At 35.0% G+C, this 26499-nt stretch overlaps 1 protein-coding gene across 1 annotated transcript; it reads right to left on the minus strand.

Annotated features, from left to right (window-relative positions):
• Nucleotides 1-910: 910 nt before the first annotated feature.
• LOC123534883 (cytospin-A-like) lies at nt 911-26435 on the minus strand. The gene is given in 9 exon segments (XM_053520179.1): nt 911-5374; nt 5983-6042; nt 13383-13499; nt 14118-14253; nt 14908-15772; nt 15775-15907; nt 15910-16796; nt 17487-18477; nt 25345-26435. Coding segments are annotated over 9 exon segments (3318 nt in total). The 5' UTR covers nt 25366-26435; the 3' UTR covers nt 911-5266.
• Nucleotides 26436-26499: the final 64 nt, after the last annotated feature.

Below are 26499 nucleotides of genomic sequence, written 5' to 3' on the forward strand. Positions count from 1 at the left end.
TTGTTTATACTCAAGTGGCAGCATTTTCCTCCTTGTATCAGAATGTTCATCTTTACAATATCTAGAGGCCATATTTCTACCAGACTTGCAGGAAATGTGGTCAGAATGTTTGTGTTCATGAAACTAGTGGCAATTGCAAGACTGCATCACTAGGTCAACATCGTATTATTAACACACTAAAAATCAATTTTTTGACTGGATCTTCATGAAATTTTTCTTGCCCATCTAGTTTCATACTAAACAACTGTTACAGTCCATGATACACATCTATTCAAGGTCTAATAGCCTAAGTCAGATAAGCAAAGGGCCATAATGGTCCTTTCCCAAGGTCACCGTGACATACTTATCCCAGAAACAATAGGGTCTTCTACTGACAGATCTTTCACAGATTTAGATCAAAGCATTTTCCAGTCACTAATCAGAAACTGTTTTCAGTCTTGAGGTCATGTGACCTTGACCTTCTGACCCAAAAACAATAGGGATTATTTACTGACCATAAACTATCACACTATGCAATTTGACCACTGTAGGCCCAAACTTTCTCCAGCTATTGATATGACACCATTTGTGGCCTCAAGTCATCTTGACCTTTGACCTACTAACCCCCAAAGCAAAAACAGTCACCTACTGATGATTGATACCATTTTCAGTCTCAAGGTTACTGTGACCTTGACCTTTGAACTACTTATGTCATCTACTGACCACATGCAATCATCCTATGAAGTTTTACCAATGTAGGCCAAAGCAATCTCTAGTTATTGATTAGGGCAATTTTTTCTACTAACCAATCAACAGGCCAGCCTGCCCACCAACATGAGAAAGGGAGATATAAAAAGTATTGATTCTTAAAGAAGAATCATTAGAAGTAATACACACTACTGTTGACTAAAAAAATATAACAACTTTAAAATCACATGCATCTTTTTAATATGTATTATCAATAGAAAGAAATGCAACACACATAAGACAAAATACATTAAAAAAAACACAAAATGATTATGCCAGAAATGAGAAAGAAATGGACGTGAATAAAACTGATTTTGAGTATATTGCACTTAAAACACATAATACATACACACTGTTCTGGAGGTTGGCAAAACAAATTTCAGGAATTCTGCTACCCCAGTAAAACTACAGCTGACACAAAAGAAAAGTTTACTTTCCATAAAAGACAAATAAAGAATGTACACTGACTACTTAATAATCTCTTCTTTCTATATTCACGAGACTTCACAATAAACTAAATAGAATTAAATGGACTTGCTTCAAGATCAGTATCAAAACATAATTTCCAAAACAGATGTACACTATGGTAGAGTACTAAAAATCATACATGAATATGGATCAAGTTTATATTTTCTCTGCACAGAATAAAATACAGTCAAAACCTTTACTATTAGACTGGTATCACTTTATGTTAACAATTTACTAATATAAAAAAGTTCTTTTCTCACAATCACTTCTTTTTTTTTAATCTTGAGGCAAGTCCCTTTAAGCTGTCTTTCTGTTCTGTCAGTAACTGTTGTCAGTTTATTCATGCAAGGTAACAAACTAAACATTTGTATCAAAGGGGAAGGAAAGCCAATTAATAACTTGATTTTATAAGAAGGCCATCTTCAAGCCTTTCACAATAAAATAATATTTAAAATCAGATCACAATTGAAGGAGATAGGATAGTCAGAAATTTTAAAAAATGGCTTATCATGGAGGCAGCCAGTCAAGTGTGTTAATGGCATCATTTAGACACTGCTGGATAATACATTCAAAATATACCATTTTAATTAGATAAACTTCTAAAGGTTTTTAAGTTTAAGATGTAAAGCATGACAATTTCTTTTGTTCTAGTTGGAAAAAGTATAGAAACTGTTTTACAGAATTAAGGAAATACTGTTCAAATAAAAATCTAAAAATGAATAAAAAGGGGCTAATTAATGTTACCATGGAAACAAAATGGCTGCCTTTTTAAAATCAAATACTGAAATACTCGTAACTCTTTCATTTTTATGTTGATTTTGAAAATTCTTTCACTCCCTTAAAAGAAACAAGAAGACATCTCATAAGAAACAACATTAGAACAATCTTCCTCTCCCTTTAAATAAAAAACAATTAATATTTTACTACAGCTGACTAGCAGTAAGCCATACACTTCAGAGTAGTAAGTAATACATTGACAAAAAATTATGCTGTTTCAGTAATACTGATCATAGTTCTGTGCAACATCTGTTACTGATTTTCATATGTCTGAAGGGGTACACCTCTAAATTTAGGGCATCTTCTTCATTAATTAGAAATTGTAAACAAAAAATATGAAAGAAGTGTTTCAGTGAGTTCTAAACAATAGATATTTACAAAGCACTTGTGTAATATGTAAAAGAGTTCCTCTAAGTAGCAATGAACAAGAGCTCAACTTTTCGAAAGTCTTGTTACTAAAAATAATGAAAACATAGACATAAACAAGTACAATGGGGGCAACAGTTTTGAGTCATTGAATTTCCCCCTCTTATGGTGCTGAATTATAAAATTGTTTACACCAAACTGTTGCAAAGTTGAATAAGAGGCATAACTTAGTTAAAAAGAAAAAAACAAGTTATGAGGCCTATGCACTGCATCTCAGATCATTGTAGTGGACAAGTGTGTAAAGTTCCTTAACCAAACTATTAAGTCGAAAAAGGAGATAACTTTGTAAACCTGCAAAACATGGTAACTGAACCTGTGTACTGCATGTCAGAGCATCACATGTTTCTGAGATTCCACCTTACATACAAAACATAACCAAACTGGGACAAGGATGTGACGAATGAGAGAGTAAAATAGCTTTACCTATTCTTTAATCAGTCAAGCAAATAAAAAGAAATTTAATTTACTGTTTGTCTGATCCACTTAAACTGTGAAAGGCTTTACCTTGCAAGATCCCCGATATAAAATATATCATTCAAACGGGCGATGTATCTTTTTGAATTTCTAAAATATATTTAATAAAGTAAATCTTTTGACCAAAAATGCATTTCTCCAACTGCAAAAATTGGAAAAAATCAGAATTTCAAAAAGAATTTTACAAAACTGATCCCGGAAACATTACTTTTTTTTGCTAACCAAGGCAGCCGTAAAATTTTATTTCAATCTATTTTCAAATAAAGTCAAAAATGCTTGTTTTTTTAGCTTGTTGGTGTCAATAGATGGCTGAAATTACAACAAAAAAATATTTATTTGGCAATAAATTCAAAATTTAAAACTAATCAAGCTAATTTGAATATTTAAAAAGTTTCTACTTTTACCCTCAAGAGTTTTTTAAGAATGATAATATATAATATCTATGGCATTGTTTTACTGAACAAGAAATCAGGGAAAAAACTTATTACAGAAAAGGTGGATCAAACAGACATGCTCCCTGCTATACTCATTATTTATTACATACTCGTTTCTATTCCCCAGTAAGTTACTATGGAAACATCAATATTTTTCCATACACCCACGCCTGAATTTCATATCAGGTGTTTGATGTAATTTAATGTGTGTTGTTGCATTTTTTCTTTTATTTAGTTCAGTATTGTCAATCATATTCAGGCTACTGAACATTCATAATGTTTACATGACATTTATGCGTGTAGATATGTATGTAATAAGAAGGTTATTATCTCTGCATCGAGAAATATGCACTCCTTTTTCCACGGAAGAATATTTAATTCCTAAAGTCGCACAATATTTTTCGCTACAGAACTCATGCATATTTCCCGATACAAAGCTAATAACTTATTAATATCCACTAAATTAATACTGATTTATGCCTTTTGGTACAGTTTTTTTTTTTTACCACAATATCCTAAAAAAAAAACTTTGAATTTTTTATGTGCCCCTATCAAATGGAAACAAACTAATGATTATGCAATGCCATCTCTTCTCTTTCTCTTAGAAAACATAATTATGCTACAGCAGGTAAGTAATTCATATATTTACACTTTCAGAGATTTACTGTGAACATGTTACACCAAATAACTTGGTGTTTTTTTTTTAAATATTGTAAATTTACTATTAAAAATAAACTGATTTTGTGAGCACTTTAATAATGTCCTTTTTTTGTATCTGATAAAAGATTAAAATATATATATAATATACATATGAGTTTTCTGAGTCTAAACCAGCTCCATGGTTTTTCAGATAAAACTATTTATAACAAAAATGGACTAAACCCTGAATTTAACGGACTAGCATTGTTAGTACGTAAGAAATCTGCCTTACTTATTTAATCTATTTCCAGCTTTGTTCCAGCATGGTATGACCTACTGAGTCACAAAATGCCACAGAAACCAACTCATTCATTCACTTTTTTCCCCACAGACAATTTTGAAGCACATTGACTTTCATTATTTTGTAACTTTTACATCATAAACAATATGTAGGAGTCGTTGCATACAACCATCATTATAAAATTAAACAGACACACAGGTTAAAGAATAAAACAGATTTTACAATGCACTAAAATAGAAAATCAACAGGTGTGTAATAAATCAAGCAAAATCTGACCCTACAGTGAAAAGGCTCAATGTTATAAATACAAATGTAGTTGGTACTGGTATATCTATCATGCTTTAAGCTATCCTGAACGAAATCTATCTATTTCTGAATGGCTATAAATAGTTATTTTTCCAGTTAATGCTGAAATGCTTATTCGTATTTACAGATAAAATTTCATGTTGACAGTAATAGTTATGAGAGATTTACACCACAAATTAACAAAATTTCAACAGCTCTACAACATGACTGTGTTTGCACACCAGTGAAAAAAAGCAAGTTCAATGCATCTGGATTTCAACTATTAACTGCTTGTAAACCTACCTAAACAAACAAAATTACAAAAACAATTACATAAACCTCCATTAGGATCCTATCTGGCATAATAAGTTCTACCACATAGAAAAAGCTGCCTTCAAAATAATCTAGAAGTAACCATCCCTACTGAAAGGACGGCAAGAATGATCAGTAAGAGACTCGCAAAGCAAAACTGCAGTTGTTAGAAAGCAAACACCAAATCACATATCATATGAATACGTGAACATTTTAGATCAAAATCCATGTGAACGAAGAAATTCAAATTTTTCACCAAAACTGTCAGGTATTACACAACTGTCAGTTGTTTGTGCAGATATTGAAGGGGGATCTTAGTTCTTTAGTGCAATAAGCTGTATATTTGTCAATTATTCATCATGAAATATTTTTATATCTCTGTAATGTAAGAATGGATAACACTGCCTGTCTGTCGTAGCTGCAATCAACCTGATCCCTTGTTATCAACCTCGAAATGTTTGTAGATAGCTGTAACGTAGGTGAACACGGCTTGCCAGTCAGGTCGCTCCATGGCTACCATATCATTGATGTTCTGAAAAATGATTTTTTTTGATTATGTTTCGTGTTCTGATTTAGAGATAAACAAAACTGACTTTAATTTACGGAAAGAAAAAAACATAAAAACATGATTCATTTACAATGATACAAAGATTATTTATTTGCTTTGGGTTTAGCACAGTTTTTCAACAGTACATTTGTATTTCAGTTATGTAATGTCAGGCAATTAACCTAACCAGTGTTCCTGGATTCTGTACCAGTACTAACCTGTTCTCCACACACTAGGTCTTTTTATCAAATTGTCATAGATAACATAAGCTTTGCTTAGAGATCAAACTCACAACCATGCAACCTATAGATCTGTGTTCTCCCTACTGAGCTAAGTGGGCAGACTACAAAGACATTTTAGGATCATATAAAGAGTTATGTTACTTCTTATTAAGTAAATATTTCAGTTTTCTTATACCTCATACAAAAAGGCTCTTCTTAATTTATACAGACAAACCTGTATTAAGCAGGCAGCCAAGGGAGCTAAATAATAAGACTACTAAAGACAAGTGAATGCTTAAGACAAGTTAATTTTTGAAGAAAAATTCAATTTTGGAGCCAGCTGAGTGGCTGCTTAAGTACCACAAATCTTACCAAGTTTGAATGGATTCCCACAGTTTCTGCAGCATTAAATGCTAATGTAAAATTTCTCCTCTGAAAATAAAACAATGAAAACAATTTAAATATTAACATGAAAAATGACCATACAATGAATAAATGAAATTCCTATTTATCATATCTTAGAAATTAGAAATCCACGAATTTGTGTCCACAAAGTATACTAGCCATTTTGGTGAAAACTATGCTCACAAGAGACAGCGCGCTCGACTATTTCGATGCTGGATAGTGAAACAGGGCACATCTGAGGAAACTGGAGCTGTCACTGGAGTGTTTAATGACTCTAATAATGGATGAAGATACTGCACAATAGCTTGAGTCTGTGTCAAAAATATTAAGTAATATGAGAGATAAAGATAAAGTGTATCAAAACACTAAATAAGTATAATTCTAAGCAAAAAGGGGACATAATTCATAATATATTGCTGCAAGTTATGCACCTTGTGTCATATGATGTGGGTAATGATGTGGAACAACATCTTCAAGTTTGAATCAAATCCATTTAGTAATAACTAAGATATAGTGAAAATGCATCAAAATTAACCTTAAATTCTAAATAAAAGGGGACATAATTCATGACAAAATTGGTACCAGAGTTATGCACCTTGTGTCATATGATGTGGGTGATAAAGTGGAGCAACTATTTTAAGTTTGAATAAAATCCATTTAGTAATAACTAATTTAGAGTGAAAGTGCACCAAAACTTTAACCTGAAATTCTAAGTAAAAATGGGGATAATTCATGAAATATTGGTGCAATAGTTATGGCCCTTGTGTCGTATGATGTGAGTGATGATGTTGAACAACTATTTTAAATCTGAATCAAAACCATTTAAAAATAACTGAGATAAAGTAAAAGTGCACCAAAACTTTAACCTGAAATTTTAAGTAAAAAGGGGGATTTTCATGAAATATTGGTGCAAGAGTTATGACCCTTGTGCCATATGATGTGGTTGATGATGTTGAACAATTATTTTAAGTTTGAATCAAATCCATTTAGTAATAACTGAGATAAAGTGAAAGTGCACCAAAACTTTAACCTGAAATTCTAAGTAAAAAGGGGGATAATTCATGAAATACTGGTGCAAGAGTTATGGCCCTTGTGTCATATGATGTGAGTGATGATGTTGAACAACTATTTTAAGTTTGAATCAAAACCATTTAGTAATAACTGAGATAAAGTAAAAGTGCACCAAAACTTTAACCTGAAATTTTAAGTAAAAAGGGGGGATAATTCATGAAATATTGGTGCCAGAGTTATGATCCTTGTGCCATATGATGTGGTTGATGATGTTGAACAACTATTTTAAGTTTGAATCAAATCCATTTAGTAATAACTGAGATAAAGTGAAAGTGCACCAAAACTTTAACCTGAAATTCTAAATAAAAAGGGGGATAATTCATAAAATATTGGTGCAAGAGTTATTACCCTTGTGCCATATGGTGTGGATGATGATGAGGAACAACTATTTTAAGTTTGAAGTAAATCCATCAAGTAATAACAAAGATTAATAGAAAGTGCATCAAAACTTTAACCAGTGCGGATGCGAAGGACGCCGACACCGGGTCGAGTAGGATAGCTCTCCATTCTTCGTATAGTCGAGCTAAACAAGCTATCAGAAATTGTCTTAACTGGAAAAATTTGAAAGTTACTGTAATCTATATAAAGATGTTTTTGTGAGTAATATTTACAATAATTGTTCAACAGTTTATTATGACTGTTGCTTACTACATCAATATAAACATTCAAAGCAGCAGAGCTACTTACTGTAAACCCTACTTACTGTAACACAGCAAAATCTCTAACAGAAAATCATTTGGGAATTTTATGTCCAGAATTGGGAAAAAGCACAATTTTTTGCCTTAGGACCATCTTCTTCTACAGGAGATAGATTTATAGGGGGAACTAGAATGTGTCTGTAGGACACAGGGTGTGCCCCCACTGGTACATTTGTCACAAATAAGGGGAAATCATTCAAATGTTTGCAGTCTTAATGGGGTATAGCCTAAAAAAAAATATGAAATGGATTCATTATTCTATACCATATACTTTTTGAGCTATGAGCATCACAAACAAAAAATCCACTATTTTGGCTATTTCAAGAGCCAAAACTCTGTAATAAATGCAAAATTCTCAAGAAGAATGCCAAGGTGCAAGGTCACATTATGATAAAGACTCAAGCAAGGTTCATGAATCTACATTAAATACTTTTTGAGTGAGGCACATAATTAGGTGAAAATGTGCATTTTTTTACTATTCAGGCCATAACTCTGGAAATAGGGGGGGGACCCAGATGAACTAGAGCTATCACAAAAGGGTGATGAATGTACCCCCCTCATGCACTGACAGTACATTGCAATTTGACGCACACAAGATTGCATAATTATGTGGACTGTATGTATATAGAATGTATGTATACAGTATAGTAACAAAAAACAAAGTCCCATAACTATGCAGAATATTTATCTAAAAGAATGTAACATGCCCATGCACAACTAGGGTTTGGTACTGATCACTTGTGTGAAGTTTCATATAAATTGTGTCAAGGGGATGAGGAATATGGTGCGCACAAGATTGTGTCTATGTATATAGTATAGTAAAAAAAAAAAAAAACAAAGTCCCATAACCTGCAATTTTTTTTCTGAAACAACCTCACATGCCCCATGCACAACTACTGTTGTTACTGATCACTTGTGTGAAGTTTCATTAAATTGTGTAAAGGGGGATGAGGAGAGATGGTGTGCACACATTGTGTCTATGTAAATAGAAATAGAAAACAAAAAAACAAAGTCCCAAAAACCTGCAAATTTTTTTTCTAAAAGAACCTAACACCCCCATGCACAACTACTGTTTGGTACTGATAAACTTGTTTGAATTTTCATTAAATTGTGTCAAGGGATGAGGAGAGATGGTGCGCACAAGTTTGTGTCTATGTATATAGTATAGTAACAAAAAAACAAAGTCCCATAACTCTGCAATTTTTTTTTTCTAAAAGAACCTAACATGCCCCATGCACAACTACTGTTGGTACTGATCACTTGTGTGAAGTTTCATTAAATTTTGTCAAGGGGATGAGGAGAGATGGTGCGCACAAGATTGCATCTACGGACAGACGGACAGACAGACAGACGGACAGACAGACACAACCTGAAACCAGTATACCCCCCCTTACAACTTTGTTGTCGGGGGGTACAAAAATAGGAGGTGCGCAAGTTCATATCATGATAAAGATTCATGCAAGGTTTCATCAATTTATATCAAATACTTTTGAGCTAGGCGTGTCACAAGGGGAAAATGTGTATTTTTGACTATTTCAGGGGGCCATATCTCTATAAATAGGGGGCGGACCCAGATGAAAAATAGGTGGTGCGCAAGTTTATATCATGATTAAGACTCATGCAAGGTTTCATGAATCAATATCAAAAATACTTTTGAGCTGGGCGTGTCACAAGGTGAAAATGTCCCATTTTTGACTATTTCAGGGGCCATAACCCCTAAAAATAGGGGCGGAGCCGACGAAAAATAAAGTGCGAAAGTTCAACCATGATAAAGACTTGTGCAAGGTTTCATCAATTTATATCAAATACTTTTTGAGCTAGGCGTGTCACAAGGTGAAAATGTGCATTTTTGACTATTTCAGGGGTCATAACTCTAGAAATAGGGGGCAGACCCAGATAAAAAAAATAGGGGGTGCACAAGTTCATATCATGATTAAGACTCAAGCAAGGTTTCATGAATCTATATCAAATATTTTTTGAGCTAGGCGTGTCACAAGGTGAAAATGTGCATTTTTTTTACAATTTCAGGGGCCATAACTCTAAAATTAGGGGGCGGAGACAGACGAAAAATAAAAGGTGCGCAAGTTCATATCATGATAAAGTCTCATGCAAGGTTTCATTAATTTATATCAAATACTTTTTGAGCTAGGCCTGTCACGAACTTCGGACGGACGCACGGACGGAAGGACGGATGCACAGACGGACGCACGGACAACAGCAAATCTATATGCCCCCACCACTCATGGGGGGGCACAAAAAGCTACTGACAACTCTGAAGAGCATACACCTCTCTATAAAAGGCAGATATTTGCGTATGAAATAATCAAGGCCACCATACCGTTTATCCTCTGATTTACCACAGTTCAGAGTTCAATGTACCAAACTGAACTAAGCTATCACTAAGGTGATGAATGTACCCCCCAAAATGCACTGACACATACATTGCAAATTGACGCACACAAGATTGCATAATTATGTGGACTGTATGTATATAGACTGTATGTATACAGTATAGTAACAAAAAACAAAGTCTCATAACTTTGCAGAAAAATTTACCTAAAAGAACATAACATGCACCATGCACAACTAGGGTTGAAACTGATCACTTGGTGAATTTCATTAAATTGTGTGCTAGGTTCGAAGATTAGGCGCGCACAAGATTGCATATGCAGACTGTATGTACATAGTATGTGAACAAGAAACCAAAGTCCCGTAACTCGCAATTTTTGTCGTTGAAACAACCTAACATGCCCCATGCACAAGTACTGTTGTTACTGATCACTTGTGTGAAGTTTCATTATATTGTGTCAAGGGGATGAGGAGAGATGGTGCGCACAAGATTGTGGTCTATGTATATAGCATAGTAACAAAAAACAAAGCCCCCGTAACTCTGAAAATTTTTTTTTCTGAAAGAACCTAATAGCCCCATGCACAACTACTGTTGTTACTGATCACTGGGGTGACGTTTCATTAAATTGTCCCAAAGGGGGATGAGGAGAGATGTGCGCACAAGATTGTGTCTATGATATATATAGTAACAAAAAACAAAGTCCCGTAACTCTGCAAATTTTTTTTCTGAAAGAACCTAACATGCCCCATGCACAACTACTGTTGTTACTGATCACTTGTGTGAAGTTTCATTAAATTGTGTCAAGGGGGATGAGAGATGGTGCGAAACAAGATTGTGTCTACGGACAGACAGAACGGGAGGACGGACAGACAACCTGAAACCAGTATACCCCCCCTTACAACTTTGTTGTCGGGGGGTACAACTATGAGTGTCAGCCCAAGGGATTACAATATCCTAGTATCTGAACAAATGAACCATGGTAAATCAGACAATAAATCATAAGGCCTTGTTTATTCTCATTCTTTGTTGCTCATTAAAACATGATGACAAAAACTATGCTGAACTTTATTCATCTAAGTTGGAATGAACTGAACATCATTTCTGACATCACAGTAACCTCTCACCTGTTGGCGTGTCAATCATTGTTTATCACAGAATATAAAACACTTGACCCTTTCTTTTGTTTAACTGGCAAACATATTGAGTCATGTTAGAATTTCCCAATATACCTTAGTTGTTTAACATTTCCCAAGTACCAACCTCTAGATAAAAATAACAAGAGGGTCATGATGACCTTGTATCGCTCACCTGAGTAACATGAGCCACATGTTTCAAATGGCAAACTGATGCTGAAATATTAAGAATGTAGGTCAGTAGGTCACATTCATGTAACTGAAAGTCAGTTTTAAGATCGTTGTGCAAAACTATACATGTCATCCAAATTTCAAGGCTGTATCTTAAACAAGAGCTGTCAGTGGACAGCGCGCTCCACTATTCTCAGTGCTAGATAGTATAATATAAGCAATGAGTAAAACTTCAACATAAGCATATTCTAAGTCGAAAAGGGGCCATAATTCAGTCAAAATGCTTGATAGAGTTGCCTCCTCCTTTTTACAGACTGGGGTCTTGATGGTAAAGAAGTATGCAAAATATGAAAGCAATATCTCAATGGACTTTGAAAATATTTGGGGTGGTACGCAAACTTTAACATTTATTCTAAGTCAAAAAGGGGCCATAATTCAGTCAAAATGCTTGATAGAGTTGCCTCCTCCTTTTTACAGACTGGGGTCATGATGGTAAACAAGTATGCAAAATATGAAAGCAATATCTCACTGGACTTTGAAAATATTTGGGGTGGTACGCAAACTTTAACATTTATTCTAAGTCGAAAAGGGGCCATAATCAGTCAAAATGTTGATAGAGTTGCCTCCTCCTTCTTACAGACGGGTCATGACGGAAAACAAGTATGCAAAATATGAAAGCAATATCTAAAGGGACTTTGAAATATTGGGGTGGTACGCAAACTTTTAATATTGTGTGACGCTCACGCTCACGTCGACGCCGGGGCGAGTAGGACAGCTCCCCTATTCTTCGAATAGTCGAGCTAAAAACAAGAAAGCAGGTCACTAGGTCAAGGTCACAGTCAAGTGATCCCTAATCACTTGGGCTCATCAGGTAATTATAATTAAACAGTCTAGGAAATATGATCTGATAATTTTTGAAGTATTTTTGCTATAAACTCAAAATTTAAATAGTAAGGACCCGGCCAGGGTGGGCCTTTTCACCCAAGGGCAAAAATTGAACAAACTTGTTTGAGATCCACCAGGCAATGCTACATACCAAATATAAAAGGCCTAGGCCTTGAATTTTCAAAACAAGAAGATCTTATATTTTTTTCCACGTAAGTCTATGTTAAACTTGGTACCCCCAGGGTAGGGCCTCTTTTCACCCTAGGAATGTAATTTAAATAATTTTTGCAGAGAAATACTAGGAAAGGCAACATACTTAATATCAAAAGCCTAGGCCTTGCTGTTTAAGGCAAGAAGATTTTTTCAAAGTTTTTTTCCTATACAAGTCTATGTTAAACCCGAGACCCACTAGGGCAGGGCCTCTTTTCACCCTAGGGGCATAATTTGAACAAATATGGTAGAGGACCACAAGGCAATGCTAAATACAAAATATTAAAGGCCTAGGTCTTGTGGCTTTAGACAAGAAGATTTTTTAAAGTTTTTTACTATAAATCTATGTAAAACTTGTGACCCCCGGGGCGGGCCTTTTTTAAAACCCATGGGGCACAATTGGAAAAATCTTGATAGAGGACTAAAGAGAGTCACATGCCAAATATCAAGCCTGTAGCCTTTTGCAGTTTTGGACAAGAAGACTTTTAAAATTTTCCTTTCGGTTGCCATGGCAACCAGAGTTCTGCATGGAATTAAATTCTTTGAACAATTTTGAAAGGGGACCACCCAAGGATCATTCCTGTGAAGTTTGGTGTAATTCTGCCCAGTGGTTTTCAAGATTTTTTTAGAAAATGTTGACGGACACACGACACACGACAGATGACGGACATTGAGCAGTCACAAAAGCTCACCATGAGCATTTGGCTCAGGTGAGCTAAAACTTCAAATTTAATAGAAGTGCAGCAGGGGTTCAGGGCTGCACAGTATGTTTTAACTCCAAATGCTTTTCAGTAAGACAACAAATTTGTGACAGATATCAGCTTAGACAGAGTGTTGTGGATTACATACCTTGTCATCTGAAGTGAGTTCACCATATGGTATCTTGTCTGGTAGGTAACTGTGTATCAGGGCACAGAATGCGAGTCCATCATTCCAACTGCTGCTGAAGTTGGTCACATCAACATTCTGCAATACAACAAATACATGAATAACCTCCCCTTTAATAATGGTTTTAAGGTTTTATTTTCATCAGGGAAGATCACAAGGCCAAACTGACAATCCTGAAAATAAGCAGGGGGCTGGGGGATGCAGGAAGATAACACTTCATGAATGTTGTCCATTAACTTCCAACTTAAAGTAGGGCAATTGGCAACCCATCCCATCCATCTAATGAAAACAACGGATTTACCTCAATCTCAAAACTGAATCTGGTCACCTTCAAATCCAGCTCTATCCGGAATTTTATCACCCCAGTTTCATATACAGTGGTATCACACATTTAACAAATGTTATGTTTTTGTGTTCTTTCGGATATATGAAGACCATTTACTGCAAAATGGTCAAGAACAGAAGTTTGAGAATCATTACATTACAATAAAACTTATACAAAAGGCGAAATTATATCGTCTGAACTGGTCTCAATCATCCAACATGTCTCAAGCAGCAAACTGCCCAAGTTACTCCCTTGGTTAGCTGCTTATTTAACAGGCTTGATTTTACACATACATATAATGGGAGATGCCAATGTTTATTCACTTCATCTGCATACTTCGTTTAGTCCTATAGAAACAATTATATACTTACACTGTAAGTGATTGTCTTTTGCTGGCACCATTTGAGCAATGCATTACGTTTTGATCCTTTGAAAGACTTGGCGAGACCCGCTAATGGGTCCTTGGTACTACTCTCCTTCCTGTCACTGGCTCCTGGCTCAAGACTACTTAATATAACAAATAATAATTAAAAGCCCGAATAGATGATTTGGTGTGAAATGGGTGTATCTCTTTTATTTTATACAATTTAAAACTGTTTGCATGAAGCCCTTGAAATGATTACTACACATATCATAGGCTGAGTGGGAAACTATTGTATCTTGTTCTTAATTTATATACAGTTTCAATAGTGTTGCGCTCAGCCCTCGATTTAATACCTTTTATTTGAGTGCTATTGTATCAAATTAAATTTTAAAACATAAATGTGTTGTATTGATACTATTGTTTATAACACTGAACATAAATGGCTATTTCATAAATTTTCAAATCAAAATATACTAACCAAAACAGATTAATACACTGGTCATCAAGCTCTAATAATAAGCTGGTAATAACTACTGCAAGGCTATAATTACCTTCATAAACAAGAATATCAAAAGACTCTCTATTGCTAAACAAAACAATTTTGATAAGTGTGCAGTTCAGAATACAAACAACTTGCAATAGAAAGGCTACAGATATACTACTGAGAGATTGTGAAAACCTGAAAATCAGCTTCTGTTTAAAACTAACCAAAGTATTCTGTAAGTATCAATCATCATTATTTAGATCTGGCATAAAATTTGAATCCTAAAGACTTCAAAAAACAAAAGTTCTCTTACTTTACTCCACTGCTGCGTCTAGAAGGCGTCCTACTTGACAGAATGGCTGTCAGAGATGTTGGAGTGTCATTTCTCGAGATTGGTGGAGCAGACTTCGGTGATTCACTCGGGGAATTCGATACATCAAACGGTATACCACCCATAGAGTGTCGCTGCAGTGGAGAGGGACGTTCAGTTGAACGTTTCAGAACTGAGCGTAATGGAGTTGTACCATTTTCTGGAGACAGTAGTCCTTGATCACCAACAGGCGATGAAGGGGATTTCATGATTTCATTAAATTCTCTTATGCCAACCAATGAAGACTCCGAATCAGAATTTCTTCTCGAACTACATGAACTAGAATGAATTGATGAGCAACCACTTTTCACTTGTTCCTCTATAGAGCGGATTAGATTTTTGACAGAAAGCGTTTGTTGTGTTTTCTCCCCTATCCTTCGACCTCCTTCGCGTAAATATAAAAGTTCTTTATCCATTGTACTTATAACTTTACCTTTAAGTTCAGCTGATGAAAGAATTGATGATTTCTGAGTGCCAAAAGCCCCAGATTTTTCTTGAATCTTATATGCATCAATTTCACTTTTTAACTTGTCAATTTCTGTTTGCAGGGACTGGCACTTTTCTTTCAAAGATGTATTATCTGACTTCAGTTTCTCTACATCTTCTTCTGTCTCTGATCTGTAATCATTTGCTACCCTAACAGCACACTGCAGATCTTTCTGAAACTGTTTCCAATCTTCTGCTTCAGCTTCATGTTTCAGTTTGATTTCTTGCAAGTCTGCCTCTGCAACTTCCTTTAACTGCCTCATTACACTTACCTCTCCTTGAAGTTCTTGTATTTTAGCCGTGTAATTTTTTCTCTCCTCAAATATTAATCACAAATCTTGCTCAAACTGGCGATATGTTCACGAAAAATTTCCAGCTCTTTTGGGAAGTCATATCTATCTTTTTTGACTAGCTCAAGTTTATACTCCATAACAATCACCTGGGACTTTGCATTATTTCAATAAACCCTTTAACCTCTTCTTCCTTAATAATGAGTTGATCTTTCAACTTTGTAACTTCATTCTGACTATGAGCTAAAGCATCTTGCACATCTGCAAGTCTCTCTTCAAGTTTATCTTTCTCTTGTCTAGTATTATGCAATAACTCTTCTAAATCACTTTGATCATTAGCTTTACAGTATGATTCTAACTCTTGCACCTTAGTTTTCTCATTGTCTAGAAGAGTTTTAAAATGAGCAACTTCAATTTTTTCATTTGCGAGCGTTTCTTTCATTTCCATCTGCTGTTTCTCCAAATTTTCTTTCTCTGATCGTAGAGCACTGATCTTATCCTCCAGAAGCTGTGATTTTTCCCGTACTGCTTCTGTGTGACTCCGATACACTTTGGCATCGCTTTCAGCTGCATGAAGTTTTCTTAGAAATTCTTCCCTCTCATCCTGAGCACCTTTCAGAAGTCCCAACAAATGCTGATCTCTATCCGATTTATCAGGTAATTCCCCACTTATCAACAAAGATTTTAACTGTTCTATTTGTGTCCGACAATGTTCTAGCTTTTCAGTTTGTGTACAAAGAGATTCTAATAATACTGATCGTTCGTCTGCAAGTCTTTCATTTTCTTCAGTAAGTTCATTAACAGCATCTTGCAGATCGCCTAATTCCTGTAAAGTTGCTTGAAGTTCTTCATTAGTGCTGTAGTGAGTTTCCTCCATTTGAAGAATTCGCTCTGTAAGATTTGCCACAGAGATATCACTCAAAGCATCACTGCTTTTACTACGGGTTTCCCATTTACCATGTATATCTAGAGATGAGTGGTCAGGGTTGCTCCGAGAGTAATCTCCAAACGAAATACCTGGCTCTGACATTGTAATGGATGGTGAACGTTTCATACCTGAAATAGCAAAATAAAATTTATAAATTTGATAAAAAGATCAGTTTGTTGGAAAATTTCAATTCAAAAACTTAAGAAATGGCAGTATGTATTTCTAAACTTTTATTAACAATTTCATAAAATTTTAGATAATACGAATGAAAAGTGGTATACACGACCACACATTGAATGTAAATAACTAATTCTATTTAATCCGACTAGTTTCGGACTATATCATTCCTTCATCAGGGCTATTTTTCATTTTATAAAATAACGGAAGGAGTCCCAATGTTTTCTATAATCTTTAGAATACTCTGCTTGTTTTATTTCAGCACAAATCCTCATGACTTTTTGTCCAAATAAATTTAAATTCGCTAGCTAAGATCAGAGCCTCCACTGTGCCTCAGAAAGTTGTAGCCACTTTCTGACAGAAACTGCCAAATTGAAGCTGAATTGCTGAAATTTGACCCCATTTTAATAAAAATTCTTGTCGCCACTTTCAAAAATCTGTAGCCAGTTCTTTGAATTTGTAGCAATTGGCTACACTGGGGAATGGCAGAGGCGGTCCTGAAGATATTTGTCTGCAATGTATCCCAGGACTTAAAACTTTTGGAACAATGCTTCTCAGGTGATTTCTGTGTGTGTAAGATGCCAGTCATATGGCGATTTATTTTCTGATTTCAAGAAACTAAAATTATGAAAAAGACTTACCAGCCCCTAACACCATTGGCATCATAGAGATTGGATGACCATCTGTGGACATACTATCACAACTCGCACTAGTTTGAATCATACATTCCGCCTCTTTCTGACTCTGTATCAGGCTAAGCTTCTCTGCGTCCGTTATTTGTGACTCTATCGGAACTCCAAGTTTTATCAACTGATCTTTGAATACTGCATTTTGAGTTCGTAAAATCTGTACCTCTTCCTCTAACTCATGACTAGGGGTCTGTTCCTTTAACGTCTTAATCTCATATTTGTACTTTTCAATGTCCATTTTCCGACTCTCTGCTAACTGAATTAGTTCAGATATTTTTGCATCTTGATTTTTCTTTTCTTTTTCAAAGTTTGCTAACAGTTCTGCATTGTATGCCATCACATCAGGAGTTGCCGATGTTCGCTTTTTCACTGCCTTCTCTTTACTGACATTTTGCGTGCTATGAGCCCGTTTCATATTGTTCATTTTGCTTGAACTACTCGCCAAACTTTTCGTTGATTGTCCCGTACCCATTTTATCAATCTGTTGCTGACTAGATGCTTTCCTCATTGGTGTACTGGTCATACTTGGCTTTAGCGGCTTTGGTTTAAGAAATCCTTCTTTATCTTTAATCTGTACATTTTCTTTATTACTAGCACCTTTCCTTTTTGCTTCCGGTAATCCAAGACTTGATTTCGGTCTTGTCTGCAACGACCCTAATTTTTGTTTTTGGTGCGTAGTTAAATTTTCGTGACTCTTACTCAAATAGTTTCTGTTTAAAGGTGATCCAACGCCAGGTTTTCCGAAAGGCGAGTTCATTGGTTTTCCAGCCAGTGCTTGCTTCTTAGTAGGAGTAGTGAAACCGGAGTTGTCTGACTTGGATTCCTTCATGCTGGTAGGTGGTGCTGCTACCTTGTTACCAGAAGGAGGCTTATTACGAGCTGTAACAGCATCCTTCTTCGATGAAGAACTCATACTGTCGACATCTGTGCGTAACCGTAGTAACTGAAAATACAAACATAAAACTGAAAATCCCAGAAGAATCAAAAACTCTCGGAACAAGATGACATAATTCAAAAAGATGCAATAAAATTACAAACAATATAAAGTTTACCTATACCTACTTCTGAAATGACATTTACACTAGGGTTTGCAATTACCTTAAGTTGACAAACCCCCAAAAATTCTTTTGTATCAAAATCAACTTCCCTTACAAAGTATTTTTCATTTGGTTAAATATATTAAAATAAATTAAATCCACAATGTCAAAAAATAATGTAACAAAATATATTATATTACACAATTACAAAATATTATACCAGTCTTTTGAACATATCTTATTTTCATTTAACAAAATAACAAAACAAACTGTTGTTATCAATTTTCAAATCTTGCAAGATAAGAGCATTTTTAGTTTATTGACATGCTGTTTTTTTTTTCATATAAAGAAAAGATTTTATCTAATGAATTGTACAAAATGGTGAAACATGGAAACATGCCATGATAAGAACATGCAAGTTTTAATCTATCAAACACTTAAATAAGAAATCATGACAATCTAGAGGTGTAATAAATAACAAGTGTTTAGCAGCTTGTCAGGTCTTGATTAAAATTAAAATGATTATTGTACAAAAAGACACTTTGTCTAGAATAATTCTTTTGAAATGTAAACATATTCACTCTTGAAAGGGTTTATCTAAGGAAAATATGTTTGAGCCCATAATCTGAAATGTAGAGACAAGCAACTTTTCTGATTAAAATTTTAGCTTAGATTAAATAGCCCTACACACTTAAAGCTTTTAAATCTATGTATCAGTGTATCTTGTACAAAAGATTAATTACTTTATAGAAAATTATGTGAATCACTTAGTTTTACTAATGTACTGATTCCTTTGAGTAAAAAAAAACAACACCGTATCATGGGCCACATCACTGAATAGTTAACAGAGAATAAATAGGTATCATATTCTTTAAAACTAGAACATTTGTCTAAAGTTGCAAGTAAATATACTATAATTTCAACTGTTCAATGTTTTTATTTCCCAGGCTATCAAATTAAACAAATGAATTAAGCAGTTTAACCACTGCGCACTTTATCTATTGATTCAATGATTTAAAGTCTCGATCACCTTATTGAGAAGGTATAAATTACCTAACATTAAACCCCCAGTGTCTTTATAAACCAAAAAATCATAGCCCGAAATTCGTAGGGGGGCACTGCTAGTTGTCGCGTTTTCTTTTCCAAATTACATCGGTATCTGCTAATTTTCGTTAATCAATCTACAAATCGGCCTAAGGAGGCCTTAAGGGTGAACAGGGTCTAGACTTAAAACCTAAATGTACCATTTCTTCTTAACCTTTGCTGGGACATGGCTCGAAATCAAACAAGGTTAAACAGTTTGCAAATTTGGCTGAAGTTTATTCTTTTATATATAAAAAAATAACAATAAAAACAAGAGCTGACACTAATGGTGACAAATGCCCCTGCAGCGCCTTGACCTTTGACCTGGTGACCTTGACCTTTGACCTGGTGACCCCAAAGTCAGTAGGGGTGTGTACTCAATAAGTACTATCAGCATGTGAAGTTTGAAGGTCCTGGGTGCAGAGGTTCGCGAGTAAAGTGCCTTCATGCAAAAAGTTAACATTGTGACGAACGAACTAACGAACGGACGGACAGTTGAAAACTAATATGCCTCCCTTCGGGGGCATAACAAACATAAAACTAAATTGACTTTGAAGGCATGATTTTACTGTGTATTTAAAGGGACTTAATTTCTGATGCCAAGAAGTTTTATGAAATTGAGAAAAAGAGTAATTAACAATGTATAAAACTCCCTTCTCCCACTCCAAGTGATAGCTTTGATATAAACTAGTAGAATTTTAGTAGTAAGGTCCTATAGCAGCTTCGAGTCAAAAAATCACTTATAATTGTAAAGTCTCCATGGACATTTTCAAAAAGAATTAATCACAGTCCAACTTGCACTCATAAGCTATTTCGATATTCTTTTGCAAACCATGTAGCCCATACCAGGCAAGGAATGTCGAAAATCGCATATTGAGAATACCTTATATTTTGCCTTGTCATTTATACAGGCTCAATACCTTGAATCTACTAAATCAAACACAGTTATTCTGTTTGTCTTTCTAAATATAGAATACAAATTTTTGCATTTTTGTTTGCACATTATGCAAAAGATTAGAATGTTAGACCAACTGCTGGAATGATATGAAAAACATACAAGCCATTGAACAGTTATAAAATCTATCATAAATAACACTGTAAAATCAATCGCCACTTATTCAAATGTACATAACCTATCCCTACCTGTCAATTTAAATTCCATACTCTCCATTTAACATTAAAATTGTCCAGTTTATACTTTAAACATTATGATTTTTTTAAACAGTTTTTGGTCTCTTCACACACAAAACTTCAAATACGCAATGATACAGAATTCAGTAAAGTTTAGAAACTGTCTGTATTTGGACACCTAAAGCAAGACATTCCCAATTAAACTGCCACAAGCTAAGTACAACAATTTGTCCATTAATTTGATAAAATCATTGATCACAAATCCTGACACTAATGATCTTGGTCATTTTAATTCGCTCATTTAAGTCCATCCTTAACCAGCTCTCCAGTAGGTGAGGTACGCATTACAGCCTGTCTCGATATCAATTAAGCTGTCGATTCAATATTTTTTCACCAATCATCAGATCTGTCTGGACATTCGACGATCATTAAAAATAGAAAGGACACCTACATAGTAATATTATGTTTATTACGTCTATATATGTAACTGCCGCGTGTTGAGGTACTTCTATAAATCCGTAAACTATCCAATAATTATATTTCGGATAATCCCATTCATACAAATGATTCAGACCGTGAAGCATAACAAGCGATTATTCCCTGTATACGTTTTTATATTTAATTTGTGACAACCGTAACAATAGACCCACTTCTAGTACAGCGAGGTCTTGGTCTCGGCTAATTGCTCAAGTGAATAATTTATTCTTTTAAACTTGCTGAATATACACAGATTCATCATCAGAAAGATATAAAATTGTCAGTTTTTCAAACCAAATTTTTGACAGCTGTAACACAAAATGCAAATAACATAGTAGCCAAACTGAGTAGGGACAAACTCCCCATTGCTCAATTGGTTAAGTTGGACAAAATCCTCTTTTCGATATTTTTCTGAATTTCTAATGTAATGATACTTTAATTTTAAGAGCTTTATAATTATTATGAAATAAAAGATTTTTATCTGTTCTTGCATGTGTGGAAGTGAGATTATTTTCCTTCAGTCATATTTCTACACATATTGTAGTATACCTGATCTGCAAAAATCTGCTCCCTTGAGACAGACAAAATTCAAACACAAAGTTTAACTAGAAGATGCTTTTGTAGAAAAGCGCATGTCTCCCCCAATGCAAAGTTGTATAGGCAAGAAGTTGATAGGGGACAGGAGCCAAAGTCAAAGAGACATTGATGGCTGCAATAGGGATCATCTGCTTGGCAGGTCCAATCATCCGACTAAGTTTCAACATTCTGAACCTAGTGGTCTCCAGTTATTGATCGGAAATAGATTTCCATGTTCAGGCCCGTGACCTTTGATCGAGTGACCCAAAAAACAACAGGGGTCGTCTACTCCATAAGCCCTGTCACCCTATGAGGTTTGAAGGTTCTAGGTCAAATGGATCTCAAGTTATTGACTGGAAATGGATTTCCATGTTCTATCCGCTGCGATCTTGACTCGTCCAATCAACCCATAAAGTTTCAACATTCTGGGTCAAGTGGTTCTCAAGTTACTGACCAGAAATGGTTTTCCATGTTCAAGCCCGTGTGACCTTGATCTTTAAAAGAGTGACCGCAAAATCAATAGGGGTCATCTACTCTGCATGTCCAATCATCCTATGAAATTTCAACATTCTGGGTCAAGTGGTTCTTAAGTTATTGATCGGAAATGGTTTTCCATATTCAGGCCCCTGTGACCTTTACCTTTAACAGAGTGACCCCAAAATCAAAAGGGGTCATCTACTCTGCATGTCAAATCATCCTATGAAGTTTCAACACTCCGGGTCAAGTGGTTCTTAAGTTACTGACCAGAAATAGTTTTCCATGTTCAAGCCCGTGTGACCTTGACCTTTAAAAGTGACTGCAAAATCAATATCAGTCATCTACTCTGCATGTCCAATCATCCTATGAAGTTTCAACATTCTGGGTCAAGTTAGTGGTTCTCAAGTATCTGACCGGAAATGGTTTTTCATGTTCAAGCTCCTGTAACCTTGACCTTTAATAGAATGACCCCAAAATCAACAGGGGTCATCTACTCTGCATGCCCAATCATCTTATGAAATTTCAACATTCTGGGTCAAGTGGTTCTCCAGTTATTGATCAGAAATGGTTTTCCATGTTCAGGCCACGGTGACCTTGACCTTTGATTGAGTGACCCCAAAAAGCAATAGGGGTTGTCCACTCCATAAGCCCTGCCAACCTATCAAGTTTGAAGGTACTAGGTCAAACGGTTCTCCATTTATTGATCGGAAATGAAGTGTGACAGACCGACGGAAGGATGGACGGACAGGGCAAAAACAATATGGGGGAGACATCAATATAACAAGAAATCATGTAAAAAGCAGCTAATATCACATTACAAAAGACAATAGAAATGTCTAGGCTAATCTTTCTGCTTGAAAACTTTCTGTTGGTCTGTTAGTATCTTTCATGTATCTCTGTACTGCTAACTTTCCCAATACTCCTCTCCCGCATCAACCAACAGTCCCAGGGCTTTTTATCTCCTTCTATAGCAGAAGTTGTTCACAGGCATATTTGTCTCAGAAAATTTCTTTCAAATCATGTAGTTTTCTCCTAAAAATACCTTTACATTAGCCTTCAACCTAATATCAGGCTATTTTTTCCAAGGCCCGCAAAATACCCTATTGCCCATCCTCTGCCCTTATATTTTCTTACAAGTCCTATTTCTTGGTATAAATACAATACAAATTACATTTGAAATATCCTGATATAAACAAACAATGAACCAATTACTTTTGCGTCTTTGTGACTTTTCTTCTTTGCAACCAAATAACCTTCATTAAGATCAATATACCTCCGTATTTACTTTAAACTAAACCAAATATGTGCATTACAGAGTGCACACACTGTTCCATATGGCCATAGATTCATCTATAATTTACAGGCAATACAGACTGAAAGAATACAATGTGCTAATTACCGTTATTTAACTTGTTCTGATGGCTTGCAGACACAAAACAACAACTTTAGTCTGTAGAAAATGTTTGGACTGGCTTAGTGACAAGATATCAGTGTGACAATTTAAACATATTAAAACAGTCTGCCCACTAACTAGATCACTTTTGAAAATAGTTTTCTTAATCTCTGGTTTTAAATTCCCCCCCAAGACAAGAGAAAAGGGACATCACTGTATAAAAGTTGAATTGCCTCAGGAGTTGTCTCCTATGAACCAAACAAGAGTTATCATGACAGACTCTAGACCACAACACAATTTCCGACAGATGGATGGACAGATTTACGAACAATTGTAAATCCACCTACTTAAAATTTCGGAGGAAGCAACCAGAAAATTTAGACTTTAATTCATGTTATAATGTAGTTATCACTACAGTGTGACTGTGTAATTACAACTCTGACCACAAAAGTACACTGATTCCCCGCTATCTGGAAAACAAATTTATATAATTTTATACACTTTTGACACATCTTGATGTAATCATTATCTGCATGCAGTCTGGCAAAGCTGAAAACTAGCAGTATAGTGAAAACTCGATAATTTGGTTTTATTGACAAACAATACCTGCCAATATCATAATAATGAAAAAGGTCATACCAGCGAAAGTGATCTCACCTTTACTTTTATATACAATACTTACAAAAAAAGGTACGATGATTTAATCATTAACATACAATTGTTACATATTAATGGAAAAAAAATCAAATTACTGTGTTTTTGATCTATACTTCACATATTTTGTTTTTTGTTATGTGTACACCTTACAGTGTTCCCAGATTCCATACCAGTCTTAACAATGGTCTTTGGCAATCTTGGCATGCAAAAATGTCAACTTCCAAACATGAATCTTAGACGTATTGTCTTCAGCCTATCGTAACAAAGAAAATACATGTAATTACGCCCTGTCTTCATTCAAACATGCAACCTCTTGATTAAGCTACAGTGTTCTACCCACTGAGCTAATCTGGCATGCTGGAAAATGACTCTTTATATAAATATATGTAGCAGTGTATTCCTCTAGCCTTTTTACCAACATCTTACTGCGTAATTTTCACTCACTTTATCATTTTTCAGTGTCATATATGTGTGTGTGTGTGTTCGGGTTGAACATCTTTTTCAACAATTTTTCAGTCATATAAACGACGGTGTCTACTTGTAGCAGTGAGCATAATGCCCAACTTTATTGTGCTGCCTCACTGGAATATCATGCCGTAGACACATGACATGATACCCCCCCCCCCCCCCAGTCACATTATACTGACACCGGGCTGACCAGTCCTAGCACTACCCTCTTAATGCTGAGTGCCAAGCGAGGAAGCTACTAGTACCATTTTTTACGTCTTTGGTATGACACGGCCTGGGATCAAACCCACAACCTCCTGCACTCGAAGCGAACGCTCTACCACTAGGCTACCGAGGCGGTTCAGTGTCATATATACATTCTATGCAAACTCAGTGGAAATTAACATGTAAAAAGAAAAATTCACCCCAACAGTTACTGCCAGCAAGTTAGCTTTAAGAGATTCAAACCTATTACCAGTGTTACTTCAACCTAATATAAAAGTTTTCTGCTGTATATAAAATGACAGCTTACCTTTCTCAGTTTGAACGGCATGGTTTTACAGAGTACCAAATTTCCAATATATCCAGAAAATAATGTATATTATAGCCAACTTTGAACCATCCTTTCTGCAAACAACGAACTAAAGTGTTGTACACATCATCAATATTATTACTTGCGTATCAGACAGTGTTTCCATGTCTGCTGAAACTTTTGATTCTCATCCAAATTAGTAAAAAAAGTGCACAAACAAATAATTAAACGTAGTGTGTATATACAACACTGATGATGCTTTCAGGTGGATTTTACAGCCGCCTGGTACATTTACCCACCATATCAATATTTAATTGATATAATTATTGTTCTGTACATAATTTATGTACATGTATACATCCTTACAAGAGTAAGATTTTTACATTTCCAATAAAGTCTGGATGTTATAACTTTGAACTAGTATCAAAATGGAATGCATGAACACATGTATACACGAATATTCACACAGAAGCTTCACTATCAAATCCTCTAATCCGGTGAAAAAAACAACGCAATTTTAACTTCAATTACAAAAATTTCCAATCCTGTCCTCCGTTTAAAATCAGAAACTTGACATATTGCTAACCAAAAGTACAAACAAAGCTTTTAGCCTATCCAGTTTGAATAATCAATCCAAAATCAAAATATTTTTTTAAAAGCAAAAAAATGTTACATCGTTAAGTGTCAAACAATTCAATACTATCACTGCCGGACAGCTAATGTCTATTCTTCACCGAAAATCCATTTATCAGTGAATAACTTTTGTCAAATCTTGTATATTTTTTGCCATTTGTTATCTCTGACGATCATAAATCACTTTTACAATCTAAGCCGTTAATTTTTCTCATTTTCCCCTCATTTCGCACATCAATCTTTTTCAATATGTTCTTTACCTACGGTTGTATATATTTATTTTACACACTGTACGCCTTAAATGTATTTTCAATGATAGAAACTAAAAAATTGCCCTAAGACTTTATCATTTTACAACAGCTCTTTAACTGATAAAGAATATTATGTTGTCAAATTAATTTTTGAACAATCATTTTTTGTCAAATTTGATGACTTTATCATCATGTGAATATGTTTATTTCTCATCAAACTAGACTCCTCATTTACAACCAACACTTTAAAGCAACTTCTTCACAGCTGTTT

Source organism: Mercenaria mercenaria, chromosome 12 (assembly GCF_021730395.1).
Source record: "Mercenaria mercenaria strain notata chromosome 12, MADL_Memer_1, whole genome shotgun sequence".
NCBI lineage: Eukaryota > Metazoa > Mollusca > Bivalvia > Venerida > Veneridae > Mercenaria > Mercenaria mercenaria.